General features: G+C 37.0%; 3 protein-coding genes across 3 annotated transcripts; 1 reads left to right on the forward strand and 2 right to left on the reverse strand.

Annotated features, from left to right (window-relative positions):
* Positions 1-6,834: 6,834 nt before the first annotated feature.
* On the forward strand, positions 6,835-7,948 carry EV154DRAFT_494748 (Grap2 and cyclin-D-interacting-domain-containing protein). The gene is made up of 2 exons (XM_051599943.1): positions 6,835-7,032; positions 7,096-7,948. Exons 1-2 carry the CDS (start codon positions 6,945-6,947, stop codon positions 7,908-7,910), a joined length of 903 nt encoding a protein of 300 aa, XP_051462146.1. The 5' UTR covers positions 6,835-6,944; the 3' UTR covers positions 7,911-7,948.
* EV154DRAFT_494752 (uncharacterized protein) lies at positions 7,949-11,538 on the reverse strand. Its single transcript, XM_051599944.1, has 8 exons — positions 10,716-11,538; positions 10,626-10,668; positions 10,327-10,563; positions 10,093-10,268; positions 9,878-10,037; positions 8,916-9,803; positions 8,367-8,860; positions 7,949-8,313 (listed from the first exon to the last, which is right to left on the reverse strand). Exons 1-8 carry the CDS (start codon positions 11,076-11,078, stop codon positions 8,128-8,130), a joined length of 2,547 nt encoding a protein of 848 aa, XP_051462147.1. The 5' UTR covers positions 11,079-11,538; the 3' UTR covers positions 7,949-8,127.
* Positions 11,539-11,974: 436 nt separating this feature from the next.
* On the reverse strand, positions 11,975-14,728 carry EV154DRAFT_318572 (uncharacterized protein). The gene is made up of 3 exons (XM_051594936.1): positions 12,807-14,728; positions 12,284-12,750; positions 11,975-12,207 (listed from the first exon to the last, which is right to left on the reverse strand). Exons 1-3 carry the CDS (start codon positions 14,557-14,559, stop codon positions 12,004-12,006), a joined length of 2,424 nt encoding a protein of 807 aa, XP_051462148.1. The 5' UTR covers positions 14,560-14,728; the 3' UTR covers positions 11,975-12,003.
* Positions 14,729-15,393: the final 665 nt, after the last annotated feature.

A 15,393-nucleotide genomic window follows, 5' to 3' on the forward strand; every position in this document is an offset into this window, starting at 1 on the left:
GAAGATACGACTTGTTGAAAAGGCGGTTCCGGTTCGCCATCGTCCTTTTCGTTTGGGTTGGTCTGATCAAGAATTGGTGGATGCTCATGTGCAGGAAATGCTAGATCTTGGTATTGTTGAGCCGTCAAACGGTGAGTGGTCAAGTTGTTTGTTTCTGGTGAACAAAAAGGAAACTGGTGTGAAGAGACCTGTTGTAGATTTTCGAGCTGCAAATAAAATGATCATTAAGGAAAACTTTCCTACGGCTACTGTAAATGAACTTATAGAAACTGTAGGTGATGCAAAGGTATTTTCTACGTTCGATTGTACCAGTGGTTATCATCAATTGGAGCTTGACAAGGATGGCGCTGAGGTGACTGGTTTTGTTACTAGTAAAGGTGCTTTTCAGTACAAGAGGCTCGCTCAAGGTTTGACGAATGGTTGTTGCCAATTTCAACGTGTGATGTCAAGTATATTTCGTGAATATATTGGTGTTTTCTGTTCTGTGTTCTTGGATGACATTTTGGTCTACTCAAAAAATTTGGAAGATCATAAGAAACATCTGGAGTTGTTGTTCGAGGCGTGTTCTAAGGCAAATCTGAAATTAAAAAGGAAGAAATGTCATTTTGGCGAAGATAAGGTCGAATATCTGGGTCATGTTCTTGGTGCTAGTGGAAATTGTCCTGGTGAAAGGAACGTAATCAAAATCAAAAATTTTCCTGAACCTCAAAATGCTACGGATATAAGAAGTTTTCTTGGTTTGAGTGGATATTATCGTAAATATGTCCATCGATATGGTGAAATTGCTGAACCGTTGAATAGATTGACCAAGAAAAATTGTGTGTTCGAATGGGGTCCAGAACAACAATCCTCCTTTGATCAGTTAAAGAACGCTCTGGCTACGGCTCCTATTCTATCCTCACCTCTCCGTACGGCAGTACAATGTGTCTCTTGTGATGCGTCAAATAAGGGAATTTCTTTCATTGCGAGTCAAGTAGATGACTGGGAAACTCTGGGAAATGAGCAAGTTTTATCGTATGGTTCTCGTGGTCTTCACGGAAGTGAAACAAGGTTCTCGATTCACCATTTGGAAGCGTTGAGTGTTGTTTGTGGTGTTAAATATTTCAAGCATTGGCTAAAGGGCAAGAAGTTTATCCTGATTACAGATCATAGCTCCCTGATCTACGTGTTTGCTAATCCGAAGGGTACTCCCAAGTTATCAAGATGGGCGGCGTGTTTGATGGATTATGATTTTGAGATCCGGTATCGTCCTGGGAAGCAAAATCCGGCAGATCCTTTGTCAAGAAAAATTGTGGATCTCGAGATTGGTAATCTTGATGATATTATTAAGATAGTATAATGTGTCAAAACATTGTGTGGTCTGATTATTTTTGACAGAAAAAATAATGGCACGATCAAAATTGGAAATGAATCTTATAATTTAAGATTGTATAAATAGTTCTCATTTTTATTTAAAATAAAATTTATCTTTATTCTTCTCTTTAAAATATTATAATCACTTTGCCTTCTTACTTTGGATCCTTTCCCTTAAATTATCCATCCCTCAAGTTGTCTAGATATTCTCATTTTCTAGTCTGGATTAAAGCTCCCTTTAAATTGGTGTTGTTTAATTGTATTTCTGTATTCGTCGTGATGGGGTTAATCTCTTTACCGTGGTATTTGGCTTTATTGTATTTTCTGACTGATGGGTCCTACCCGCAAGATGCTACCAAGGATATTTCTCGAAGAATCCGTTATCGTGCAAATTTGTTGATGATCGGTGATGATGGTGTATTGATTGAAAAGAAAACTGGAAGAGAGTTGTTACATGAAGGTAACGCCTTACAGAAAATAACTGACATACATCAAGAAGGTCATTTGGGAATCTCAAATACGTTGGATAAGGTGGTAAAGAATTTTTTGGTGCATGATGGTCGTAAATTAGTCGAGTCTGTGGTTAAATCGTGTGATACTTGTCAATTTCGTGCTCGTATCAAGAATGTTCGTACAAATCCGGGTGTCATATTCAAAACTACTAAGGATCCGTTTGTTTTGGTTGGTATTGATGCTATTGGTCCTCTTCAATCTACTACGCGTGGAAACAAGTATATTTTGACTGGTATTGACTACTTGACGAGGTGGCCTGTTGCAGTTGCTGTACCCGATATAAATGAAGTAACAACGGGGGAATTTCTATTTAGTATTGTTAAGGATTGGGGTGTTCCACGTTGGATTCTTTCTGACAGAGGTCAAAATTTCATATCTACTTACGTTCATGAATTTTTGAAACAGCTTGGGTGTAGGAATATAATGACGACGAGCTATAGACCTCAATGTAATGGTATGTGTGAACGTTTAAACTACACTCTGGTTTCGGTGTTAGCGAAGATTGCTAGAGATCGAGAAAATACGGCTGAGTGGGATAAGTATGTAGACATGGCGTTAATGGTGATTCGTACTTCCAAGAACTCTGCTACTGGCTATACTCCCAGTTATATGTTGTTTGGGTATGAAATGAGAACTCCTGCTGTTTGGGTGGCTCCACGTATTGATTTTGTCATTGGCGAAGAAGAAGAGGAATTGCGTGAAAGAATTATTTTGGTTGAAGAAAAATTGGCTCAAGTTCGTGAAATTGCGCGGTTAAGGTCAGATGAGCGAAAGAAGAAGGCTAAGGAGCGTTATGATGGGCGTGTCGTTTTTCGTAAAAAGTTTGATATTGGTGATCAAGTTTTGTTGAAGGATGTAGTCCCAACGACTAAGTTTTCTGATAAGTGGTTAGGACCGTATACTGTTATGAAGGTGAACCAAAATGGTACTTACTGGTTGACTGGGAAGAATAGTCTAAGGTTGAAGCATGCAGTGAATGGCGACTTACTAAAGGCGTATAACAAGGAGGTTCAGCATATGGTGCCACAGGTCGGTGTGTCAAAGGCAAATGAACAATTGCAGTCGTGGTTGAACTCTCGTGTTAATACTTTTGGCTTTGTTGACCTTTCATTTTGAAAGGTGGGACTTCAAGCTCGGCGGGGGGTACTTGATACGGTCGTATTTTGGTCTTGTGTTTCGCTTGAAGTCTTAAAACACGTGACTTTCACGTGTTTGTTTTACAGTATATATTGTAAAGAAGTAGGAGAAAGGTGGTTGAAGATTTTGGAAGGTGTTATGAAGGTTAATGTCGAAATGAGCGAGGAAGAAGTTCAGTGGTGTCTAAGGAATAAATTGTTTTTCTTGTTGTTGTTGCGCTGGGAAGATCTGGTGTTAAAAGTCCGAATGAATTTTCTAGAAGTCACGTCAAGTTTGAGAAATCCATCTTCTATTTTTGATAAATCCAGAGAATCGGTTTTTGCTAGTTGTCGCAGTTAGAAGAGGAGCTATTGTCGTATTGAATATTTCTTGGATGTTATTATTTGAATTTTTGACATCTGATTTATTTTCATTCCCTCATTTTATTTTTATACTTTCATTTATTTTATCCGTATTTTTAACTTATGATTTATTTGTTTGACAATGGTCGATCTGATCTTGTATTTATATTTTTGTGTATATTTTTTTTTGACAGCTATAAAAGCTTATTTTATTGATAGTGAATAAAGGTTATCTTTTTCCTAGTTTATATTTTTTATATTCTATTATTTTTGATACATAACTTCTTTGGCAGCTTTCCATTGCTTACTAGTGCATTTTAATCTCTTCTCTCTGTTTGTATAATCTGATATCAAGTCTTTACAGTCTCCTTGAACCATCATTTTATATATTGTTTATTCTCGTACTCTACACAAGGTAAACATAAAAGACAGTCAGATCCTTATCATGATTTTGGAAACAAAACATATAATATATTCACAACACTTCCCAAAAAGGAAATATTCTAGAAGCTTTAAACCTTCCATTGCTAAATTTATTGAATTTCTGCAGTATACATATGAATGTCTCAATGTAATACTACCTCTAAATATGAAAACATTCAATTTCCATTTTTCCAACCTGTTAGACACATGTATGTTCTTTTTTTTTGTATGGATTATGATGATTCTACTTCGTGTATGTTGTAAGGCAGTCACATAGAATTGTTTTTGGGTTTTGATTTCTAGGTTATTTTGGGGTTTTTATATTTAGTAGAATAAACTACGGAAATAAAAAAAAAGCAAAAGTAAAAGCGAAGAAACTTATCAACTCAGGATAGGAGCGGAAGTAGACTGTTTTGGAAATCAACCCGTTTTAAACGTTAACTATTTCATTCCAGATTGAAATAAGGAAGGAATGTAACCAAGTCGAGTCGGGGAAAAGTCCGTGTCCAAGTCCCCTCAACCCAACCCTCAACACCGAAAGCTCTTCTGAAAGCGGTATTTTTGAAACTCCCAACTATTTACTGACGATGTTGCAATTATAGGCACTCGATTTGAAGTACAACATATGCTGGACTCTGCTGCTGCTCATTCACACCATCTCGGTTACCGTTTGAAACCTGAGAAATGGGCTGCCATAAACCATCCTTCCGACCGGATTGATGCCGTTAACCCTCGTCCTCCCCTCAGCTTGTACGGTGTTGCTCTCCCTCAGGTCCAAGACTTTGTCTATCTAGGGATTCCATTTAGCATGCGGGGTATAGATAATAAACTATTGACCACATAACGCGTTAAAGGTACCATCGGAGCTATGGCTACTCTCCACGGGATGGGGAATAATCGCTCTGGTTTCTCGCGCTGCTTAGCTCCCGCTTGTACAAGACGTTTGTTCGTCCCATGTTTGAATACGGCCTTGCCATCTCCTCCCTCGCTACTGCCGATCTTAAAGCAATTGAAAATTTACAAGATCGTTGCTTACGGCTCATGGTTGGTGGTCACCCTACGTCGTCTGTTTTGCATGGAGAACAAAATAAAAAATAAACCAAAAGTGATACTGTTAGAACTTGGATACCACTTTTATTATGGACGAAAAAATTATAATTCAAAACGTATTTAAAAAAAAAATGAATTGATGGTCTATGAGAAAAAACTATGGATATTTATATAAAGAACTGGGATAGTTCTAGGGAGAATAGTAAGCGCCTTATTGGATCATGATGTAATAATCTGGTGATAGTAAATAATCAACATGTCTTTAATTTTAGCCCTTCCATACTGAGTATATAAATATTAGTCAGAGGGATCAACAGTTATAACATCAAACGACAAGAGTAATATTTGTGCTCAGGAGCTATTAATATTCTATAGTCCAGGCCCATTCGATTGTATTGCTTTTGCAGAATAAATATTTACTCGACACAGGGATGTGCCCTATGTACAGACTCCAACGGTAGGATGAGAACAAGTGGGGTAATGCGTGATTCATGATTAACTTTTATATTTATTATCCATCCATAATGTGATGTGACAATTAACTTTACTATTATATCTATGATATCCTCAACATCGTCAACTGCAGCCCTCAAATTACTAACAAATATACCGTCAGTCTCTTGGCGTATTGATGTGTTAATCACCAAATTTTGTACACGTACCTCCTACCTCCCTGAGGACAGTCTCCTGAAGCTCTTGGAAACCATATTGCAAACAAGGTCGCGACTAGCATGTCAATTGAAAGAAAACCGTCTCTTTGCCAGCCTACCTCCCGACCCTACAAGTCTTAGCTCGGGAAAACTCAACACGCTGCTTCAAATTGATAGACAAACACTGCACGATACACTAATGCAAAATAATCCCTTGGTTTTGTCGAAGGCCTGTCGACCTAAACTCTCGGTTGATTTTATTTTGTATCTTCCCGCTACTCGTACTGACCATAGTTGATTAATTTGATGGCGCATGGGCTGGCTCCCTGGTAGACCCACGACTGTGTCTGTACCCGTGATCACACGTCTCGACTACAGTTCTCTGCTGGGGTACAACTATTGGTAAATTTAGCCGCCTGCATAAACTCTTATATAATAAATAGAATCTTTCAACTCGAACAAAGCAAATGTCTATGATTTGGAAACAAAAAATGTAATATATCCCCAATGCGTTCCAAAAAGGAAATGGTTTACAACATTTAATGGTTCCATTGCTAGATTTAATGAATTTCTTGAATATTTATCTGGTTGTCTCAAAGCATCACTAAGTAGTAAACAAAATATTATCTTATATATAGTTGAAATTATTGTCTTACAGAATACTACGCCTATATTTTTTTTTTAAATTCTTTGACACTAATATCTTATTATTTAAAGTTTAAAAGTATCCTCTACATAAATCTGGCAGCCTCAAGGTATTAGATCATGTAATCCTACACAAGACATTCCCAAAGGAATGACGAAGCTCTTTGTTGGGCCCCAGTGTCTGCCTGTCCTTTGTATATACCCAAGTGTTTAACCACCTTGGGCATTTTTGCCACTAAGCATTGTACCCACAACTTCCGTTTCATTAATATGTTCTCTATATAATAGCATTTTATCATTGACACGTTTATATACTTTTGACCTCCAAAGAAACTTATGATAATTACTATCCCTACTACAACTATCTTAGCTCCTCAACTTCGCAAATTCATCCGAATTATCGTGTTCATCAACAGTATTCCGTTTTCCCAAGCACCACATTTTGCAATGTGCGACTAAAATTATTGTAATAGGACCATTAGACTGATATTGCTAGACTTTTAAAGTATACGAATCAATTTTTATTGCCAAAATAAAGAAAATTCGGAACTGACATGAAATCAACATCATAATTCGTCACCTGCCATTTTGCTTGTTTCGTGATGTCAAGCTGGTTTTATGGGCTCCGCAGAAAACCGTCCCTTTCAATAAAAAAAAAAAAAAAAAAAAAAAAAGAAAAAAAACGAAAAAACTGTTTATTTCACTTAAAATATGACAAAAATGCCCACCGAAGACGATTTTCAAGGTACCTTAATCACTGAGGATGTAGCGACCTGATCCGTAATTAACTTTTTCGACCTGAAACTTAGAGAAGTTGAAAGCATGTTGTAACATGTGCATTGTGTACTTGGAAGACTTGAAAAAAGATAGACAGGTCGAAAGCTCTGATTTCAGCACCGCTTCGTTCCAAGAGACCATGGGTAAGTGGCATAATCTTTAGTTTGTATTTTTTTATAACAAGGATAACTTACTTCAATCAACAGTCAACCTGGGGAAAATTCTTTCTCATAATGCCACAAAGTTCACCTTATCCTGTAAACCTCCCCGTAAACCCGAGGATTCCATTCATATGATTAGTGAAGTGAGCAACACCTTATATCGTGTGGTCGGATTTTACAACACTATTCCCAGCAGCAGTGGAACAGTTTACAAGAACGCTTACAAAGCCATCACCCGAGAATTATTACAAGGTATTATCAGTCTTTGCTCCAGTTTTATGACAAAGGACAATGAAGAGGAAACCCGCAAAAAAGTCTCTTACATGGTACCCACCGCTGCCATCTGGGACGCTTGCAAGGACATGGAGCATCTTCCCAAGGACAACAAGGAAGCTGTATTGAAAGCTTGGAAATCAATGTCTGAGAATCTCAAGGATGCTAAATCAGAAGTTCACGAGATTGCCACAGGTCAAGATAAATCAGAAGGATTTGATGACAATGAGGAAGAGGATGACGAGACTGATTTATCAGAGGAAGAATTAGAAATCGCTAAACAATGCGCTAAGTTAGTGGACATGACCGTTTTCATCATGCAAAAGATTGAACGCCGTTGCATCCGTGAAAGTGAGCATTGTCCTGTTAGATGGTTAGATGATGTATATGCAAGTGCTCGTAAATTGGTCGACGAGACTGATGTTTTGGTATCCCAAATCTATGATGAAGATGTCATGACTATGAAAGAAGAAGTCAAGAAATATATCGAGTATTCCAGAGAGGTTGTGAATATTGCTAAACAGCATACCACAGAAGAGCATGCCGAATGGTTTGCCATGTGTGAAAATAAGTATGAATCCATGTAAAAATAATAAGGTCAGAGCCAATAAAAAACAACTAGAAGAAAGAAAGGGAATGATCTTTATTACTATACATATGCGGTGAAAGAGAGACTATTGTTTACAGTGTGGATGAAAAGAAAGAGTGAGAAATATACAGAAATACTGGAATGGTGATATAAAAACGAGAGCATGTTGGGGGGGGGTATTAAAAACACAAGATAATATACGTGTTGTGATATTGTTACAGAGTAGATGCTGAAGGAGATGGAGGTAATACGGGACCAGATGATGTGATTTCTTTTTTGACCTTTAATAAGCTATCGAAAGTTCTCACAAAGCTTTTTGAGCAAGTTAAATCGATCGCATTTGTACATGTAAACTCAGCCATTTTCGGGTGTTCCAAAAGCACTGTGAAATCATTTGGAATCTAACAAATACAGATTAGTTTATGTACATAATGAAAATCATCATGATGCATACCTTGCTAAGGGTCTCGTAAAATTCAATCATGGTGGTTACTACACGGATTTCCCCATGACATAGCGACACGTCGACGGCTGATGATACAGATTGTTTCTTGTGGCAGTACAGAATGTTTGGTGCCATGACTTTAGCTAAATTTTCAAACCCCATCTTATTTTCAGAAGAATGTCTCCCGACCCAATTTAAAAGGCCCAACACCAGTAATAAAATATCACGATTAGCTTTTGGTAGTATGCATATAGCACAATGAATCATGGCGATATCGTCCGCTTTGTCATTTGACATGAGAAAAAGTTTATGTAACTTGTAGGTGAGCAATGGTTCGGGTAACTCTCTCAGGTACTTCTTGATGAAGACTGCTAGTTGAATGATGTGCTGTTCTCCGAAAAAATCCATCCAATCTTCCCTGTGACTTTCGTCCAATTGGTCACACATTTCTTTTAACACGCGTATATTGCCATTCTTTCGAAAAATACCTTCGGTATTCACTCCTATTTCACAGCAGTATCAATATCAAATCGAACCTTTATACATTAATATATTTACCTTGACCAATCATCGATAACACGCAATCCTTAAGAAACGCAGGAGCAAGTGAGTTCGAAGAGAACGAAGAGACAACAGATGGACAATGAGTTTTCCAGTCTTCAAAATTGGGTACATCACGTACTTCGTATACTTGCTGCTGATTATTTAACGAGCCACTGCTTAGATTTGCTAATGAAACGCCAATTTTTTTCTCGCTATTCGTTATCGCATTGAATGGGTTTTGTGTGTTTTCGTTCGGCGTCAAAATATGTGTTTTTAATTTGCCCCAAAGAGATGTGGCCTGTTTTTTGTTTTCAATAAGATTCAATAGGTCATCCAATATGATACAGTCGTCCACATGTGATTCGATACAGAGAGCAGCAATGTGACGTATAATACAGTCTTGCTGTTGCGTCAAATCAGGTAAATGTGCTGGAATTATCCAAATTTGTTGATTTGCAGATGGCGGAGAAAGAGGTGGAGTAGTGTGCAGCTGCTCAACATCCGGAAGCGAAATATACAATGGCGGTGTTGAAGGGTTCTGTAAACTCAAGGACTTTTGATCACGGCGGCCGCCGGCGGAAAAAATGCTGTTCGATCTACTCAAGATGGAAGATGACTCTTTTTTCGAACGTGTTGTGAGAGCTCTTCTAATAGTATCCATTCTACTTGGAGTTGTTTTATTCGTCATTTCCACTTGTTGAATGGAAGGTAAATATTGGCTGGAACTGGGCTTTCGGGAGACCGACTTCGATCTACTCAAGCTTGTTGATACATCTGAGCTCGTTTTTGATAATAAATGTATATTAGATGTACTGTTCACCATTCTATTTTGTTGAGAAACAGGAAAGAGAGAAGGTCTCGTTGTCTCTTTAAATACTGTTTCTGTTTCATCAGGTTGTTTTCCTATATATAGTTTATGGTGTAACCAATATGATTAGAATAAAAAAAGTATGTGCAATTAAGATCAGACAAAGTACCTTCATGTGGCTTTATATTCGACACAAAGGCTAGCCTTGTCATTGCCAAGTCTACAAGTCGTAAGCCGCGGCTTAAACAAGCAAGGTCCATTGTACCGGTAGTGGATTTGGTAGTGTATATTGTTAGAAGTTGATCGATTAAGTTATTATTTTTTCGTTCCTGTTAATTATAGTGGTTAAAGGGGTGTAATGTGACATAAAAAAGTCCGAATTACCAAAATAATTGTTTGTTGCAAACTTAATTTTACAAGATCTCTAATGTATTGTGATAATATGGCTGCTAATTTTAGCATACTTTCAACATCTTGATGGTTATTTGATTGACATAAGGTATCTATAAAATAGACTAGTTGATCACACAGTTTCTGAGTTGGTGTATCACATGAGAGATCTACAATTAGTAAGTACGTTAAAAGGAGAGCTATTTGTTTATGTTTTTGTAAACATACGAGTAAAATATTTGAATACCAGGTCCAAAACAGAAAAAATAATGTTCACTTGTTTCGACAATGATTGACATGAACTAAATTGTTGTACATAGTCTTGTGATTGGTGAAAGGATACTATATTGGATAAAATTTTGGAGGTTGTATCTTCAAACGTGCTCAATTCCTTCCAAAGGGCGCATCTGGTATATTGTATGTCGTTTTGAATCGATATCAGTTGATTTTTACTTTTATAGTCAGCTATAACGCGTATAAGTAACAGAAAAAGGAAATAAAAAATCAAAAAAATTAAAATACATTACATTGCGGAATAGGACGAAGATCGATTAAACAAACATGCCAATACTATAATAAACTTTAGTACCGAGAATTACCATTTATAATGATAGTACCTTCATAATCATGTAACATTCTGGATGCCATTTACCATTATTATCCATATACTGACAAAGGACGGCTTGACCACATCCGACACACTCAGTCCCTTTAATTAACGAATAATGATACCGGCAATAAGGGCGGCCATTGTAATCAAATCTTTCAGATGATTCTTCTGGATTATCATCAGTTGTAGTTGATGGGGGTAAATTTTTAACGATGGTGCAACCTGGACAGTGTAAACAATGTCCATGATATTTATAGGCGCCAATCACTTCGTAATTATCTTTTGTTATTGCTTGATTACACTGATGGCACTTAAAATTGCTCTGTTGATAATAATCTTTTTCACATACTATTGTTTGTGAATCATCCATAATGTAAAATTTATCAATCACTGATTTTTGACAAGACTAAAAAGAAAAAGGTGAATATTCATCATAATTGTTTAATTAATAAAAATAAAATAATCCCCAACCCCCCTTCCCCTCGTGTACATGGCCGAATTTGTTTCCGATATATCCTCTCCCTACCGCTGACCGAGGGAATAAAGTGGCAAAAATATTACTTACGTTACATTTAAAACACTGCTTGTGGTATAAATTGCCAACCGCTCTTATTAAACACGGATCTCCTCGAATACAAGATTTTTGACAGTTGTAACATCGGTAATCAGAGTGACTTTGCTCAAGCGCCATTTTATAATACAGAATCAAAAATAAAAAATCTATAAAAAAGTAAAAAAAAAAAAAAAAAGAGAAAGAAAAAGGGGAAAGGGGCAAAAAAATAAAAATAATCAGCCGCAACTGCTTAAAAAAAATAAAACCATAAGCCAAGGCATCTCGTTTGATATGTTTTATTTACACAAACACTAGCTTTATCTGGAAGAATCCTTTTAAACTACGCATTTCTGGAATCTTTTTTTAGTCTACAAAGCCTATTGATCCAAAACTCAGTCTAAAAATATACCAAGCAGGTTAGTACACAGAAAATAACATGTCTCTTTTTGTACATACCTCATCCAAAAGGGACCGGCTGTCTGTCAAGACTTCCACGTTGTCATCACTCAAAGGCAAATACAACCTTTTACGTTTTGATCTTGTCTTTCCGGCGTTAGCCCTACTGTTAGCGGAAATCATTTGCTGAATATACGGAATATAATCCATCATTAATATATATTCATTAGGTTGATACATCATATTGGGCGATAATAATTTTGCAATTGCATCGACATAATTATCGAAATTTCTGGACCTACTCTAAAATTAGTTCTTTTGTTTGGATAATCTAGATATGTGACTTTTACCTTGCGTCACAAGCTTCATCCCAATGGCTTGATTCATCCAATATCACATTACTCCAAACATTGGACACCATTGCCTCACTGTTTACAATCGCCGCAGTCGATTCGACGTAATCTAATATGCCTTTGGATGAGCTGCTTTCGTCCTCTTCTAACATTAAGGTCGTGAACCCTGAAATTTGATCCTTCGCGGAATCATGAATCTTTTTTAAGTAAAAAAACTATTTTAGTCTTTTCTTTTTTACAGATCAAAAAATAGAATTTGGAACCAAGCCTTACCATATTTCCATTCCCCTTCCACCCAAGCCACGAATCGGCCAGTGCGTTATCATCTAACGCTTGTACTATTTGATCGAAATCAGCATCATCATCATCATCATCGCTATTGCTGCCCATTTTCGTATCACCCATATTTTTATAGCACCTTGCTAAGCGAAACGTGTCAACAGCTACTCTCGACGGGATGCACTTTAATTTCATTTCTGTTATTGGCTCATCAGAGTTGATTCCTAAATAGGCATCAAATATTGGTTGGTCGTTTTTGACGTAAAACTCTAATGTTTGTATCAATTGACGAATGTCTCTTCCCAAAAACGCCATGAGACAAATCAGATCAGCAGGATCCACAACGTACCCTTCAGAATAGCATACTAACCATAAGTATGGCAGTAGCTCTGCATCTGATGGAGGTTTTACATCAAGAGCTACTTGGAGGTAGAGGTTCTCAAAAGGAATTTGATTGGGATCTAAGTTTTTTATAATATTAATTGAAAAGCACATTATAATAGACGAGTTTACATACCGTTACATGTCATAATGATAGGTCTTTTACTTTTTTGCGATAGCTCAATGATCGAAGCCCAAAACCCTTTATCATCATCAAACAAGATGTCGACTTCCTCCAATAAGATTAAACTTTGTTTTGGTTCTGATGATGGCTGTCTTTTGATGGGTGGTGGTTGATCCTTCTTACGTAAGAAATGCTTCATAAGCCCATCGTCTTCTTTACTCAATGTCTTGGAAGATAAACAAGGATTCAACTTACGTTTTTTTGGTTTTTTTGATACAGGGTCCTCTATTTTCTGTGGTAAACCAAATGCCACCAAATGACTCTTTGTCATTTCACCTACCATAGACATGATATCTCTACCAGTTCTTTTTGACCCAGGATTGATTTCAAACACCTCGTATCCCAATTGTTCAGCAGCCGTATAAACCAACGTTGTCTTTCCTACTCCACAGTCTCCTGAGAGTAAAATAATATTGGATTTGATGGATTCATTCTTTAACTCTTTAGCTGACTTTTTGATGGGCATAAAGTCTTCATCATTATCATTATCTAGAGATAATTCGCCCAATTCATCCACCAACCTCTTTTTCTTGGTGATCTTACGTTTCTTGGTTCCATCCCCATTAGGCTTGGGGGCTGACATGGGTGCAATTTTCATTTGATGTAACCAATCTTTTAAATAAACATAATTATTTCGGTCTCCTAGCAACCCATTCACTGATTTTGGTCGATATGTATCTATCCACGACTTTTGCTGATTGGTCTTTCTCGCGTTGGATTTATTAAATACTAATTGTGATAGAATAACACAAGAAGAAAACGTGTGCCATTGAGGAAATGAACGATCCAGAAATTGCCTTAATTCTGCTTCATTGGTCAAAGTCACATTAAACGTGGGCTTCTTCACTTTTTGTTGATTGAGATTTGCTCTTTTTTTGGCAAAGAATCCTGGCTCAATTGATTCATCCATTGGTTCATACGTTCTTCTTGTAAATGGGTTTTCATCCTCTAACTGTACGACGGGTCTTTGGGTAATGTGGCCATTGCCAAAGACATCGCGGTTGAAACGGGAGAATTCGTGATCGTATTTTTTATCCTTTGTAGGAATCAAACCGTAAAAATTGTATAAGGCCTCATGCTGCTTTTGTGCCTTGTATTCTAAAGTATCCGAATAAAATTTAGGTTTGACGATAGGTGTATAGTACGGTGTAGAACAGCTAGCAGTTGCAGGTACATGTTCAATAGCCGATACTTTGGCAACTGGTGTGGGTGATGGTAATGGTGGTGACGGTGGCGATGGAGACGGTGGCGGGGGTGGCGTTAATGCCTTTTTTTTAGCTCGAAGTTTTGTCTTTGGTAAATCAAAAGGGATCTCTTTGTATATGGGCTTTGGTTTATCCACATTTCTTAATCTGCTTGAACGTTTTCGTGTGTCTGGTGTGTCTGGTGTTTCTGTAGTCTTTGGTGTTTCTGTAGTCTTTGGTGTTTCTGTAGTCTTTGGTGTTTCTGTGGTCTTTAGTGTTTCTATGGGTTTCGGTGTTTCTATGGGTTTTAGTGTTTTTACGGTTTTTGGTGTTTTTAAGGTTTTTGGCGTTTCTATGGTCTTTGGAGGTTTTATGGGTTTTGGTGTTTTAGTAGGCGGTAGTGGGTTCGATGATTGATTTATTGATAAGTTCTTCACAGTCGAATTCTCTGGAGACGAGTCTAAGGATAGCAACTTTTTTTTTTGTAGCTGAAAAAATGGATGCACTACTTTATTACTCATACTTGTTTTAGAAAAAAAAAAAACGAGAAAAAAAATCGCGCCTCGCGGTTGAACAATTTAAATTTTACAGTTTTCGTACTTGGAGTTCAGACAACGCTGGTGTTGTATCCGACGAATCAAAATTAATTTTCAGTCAAATTCAAACATGAGTTTATTACCTTTGAAGAACTATTTGTGATATAAAAAGTTAATACCTCTCCTAAACTTGAACAACTGATACAAATTACACTGTAAGGGAGTATAAAAGAGTAATATCAATTATACTACAAGTTTTAAATTGGTTGTATCTTGACGCAAAACAATATGGGGACGTTGATTATTGCTTTTTGCAGCAAGTAAGAAAGTGTCCAAGATTTTGTGAGCAGCCATACTGTCACAATTCCATACAATATTACAATGCTTTTGATAGAATTTTAATACTACATGTACTCTTCGTTTTAACCTTTTGGTTACTACATTTATTGCATACTCATCTACCAACACCAATTCCAAACTCTTTCCACAGTGCTTTTCAAAGCCTTTTTGATAAGACAAATGGGAGCCGATTTAGTTCCTTTCATACTGCTGCTAAACATTCCATCGCCAAAAGCAATAATTGTTCTGTTAGGTTTTTCAATGTGTTCAAGAGGAGCAGGAGGACGCTATTTTTTGCTTCCAGCAGACAGATTATTTACCTCAGTGTATGCCTTTTAATTGTACTTGCTGCTCCCGTGTATCAAACGTTTGCATATTTCATGGACGGTTTTTTGTTTTAGAACATAGGGTTTAAATTTTAACTCGGATGACCTATGTGAATATCGTTGGTTAAATACTTATAGAAGTGATCGTGAAGTG

The sequence above is a fragment of the Mucor mucedo genome (genome assembly GCF_025094135.1).
Source record: "Mucor mucedo strain NRRL 3635 chromosome Unknown EV154scaffold_9, whole genome shotgun sequence".
NCBI lineage: Eukaryota > Fungi > Mucoromycota > Mucoromycetes > Mucorales > Mucoraceae > Mucor > Mucor mucedo.

What these genes read in the sequence shown, in the direction of transcription:
- EV154DRAFT_494748 (XM_051599943.1), top strand. Translation starts at nt 6,945, where the DNA reads ATGTGCATTGTGTACTTGGAAGACTTGAAAAAAGATAGACAGGTCGAA. An exon ending in TTCGTTCCAAGAGACCATGG is followed by an intron (nt 7,033 to 7,095) that starts GTAAGTGGCATA and finishes TTCAATCAACAG; the next exon opens with TCAACCTGGGGAAAATTCTT.
- EV154DRAFT_494752 (XM_051599944.1), bottom strand. Translation starts at nt 11,078, where the DNA reads ATGGATGATTCACAAACAATAGTATGTGAAAAAGATTATTATCAACAG. An exon ending in TCTTCGTCCTATTCCGCAAT is followed by an intron (nt 10,564 to 10,625) that starts GTAATGTATTTT and finishes TACGCGTTATAG; the next exon opens with CTGACTATAAAAGTAAAAAT. An exon ending in GGTATTCAAATATTTTACTC is followed by an intron (nt 10,269 to 10,326) that starts GTATGTTTACAA and finishes TACTAATTGTAG; the next exon opens with ATCTCTCATGTGATACACCA.
- EV154DRAFT_318572 (XM_051594936.1), bottom strand. Translation starts at nt 14,559, where the DNA reads ATGAGTAATAAAGTAGTGCATCCATTTTTTCAGCTACAAAAAAAAAAG. An exon ending in TATCATTATGACATGTAACG is followed by an intron (nt 12,751 to 12,806) that starts GTATGTAAACTC and finishes TAAAAAACTTAG; the next exon opens with ATCCCAATCAAATTCCTTTT. An exon ending in GGAAGGGGAATGGAAATATG is followed by an intron (nt 12,208 to 12,283) that starts GTAAGGCTTGGT and finishes TACTTAAAAAAG; the next exon opens with ATTCATGATTCCGCGAAGGA.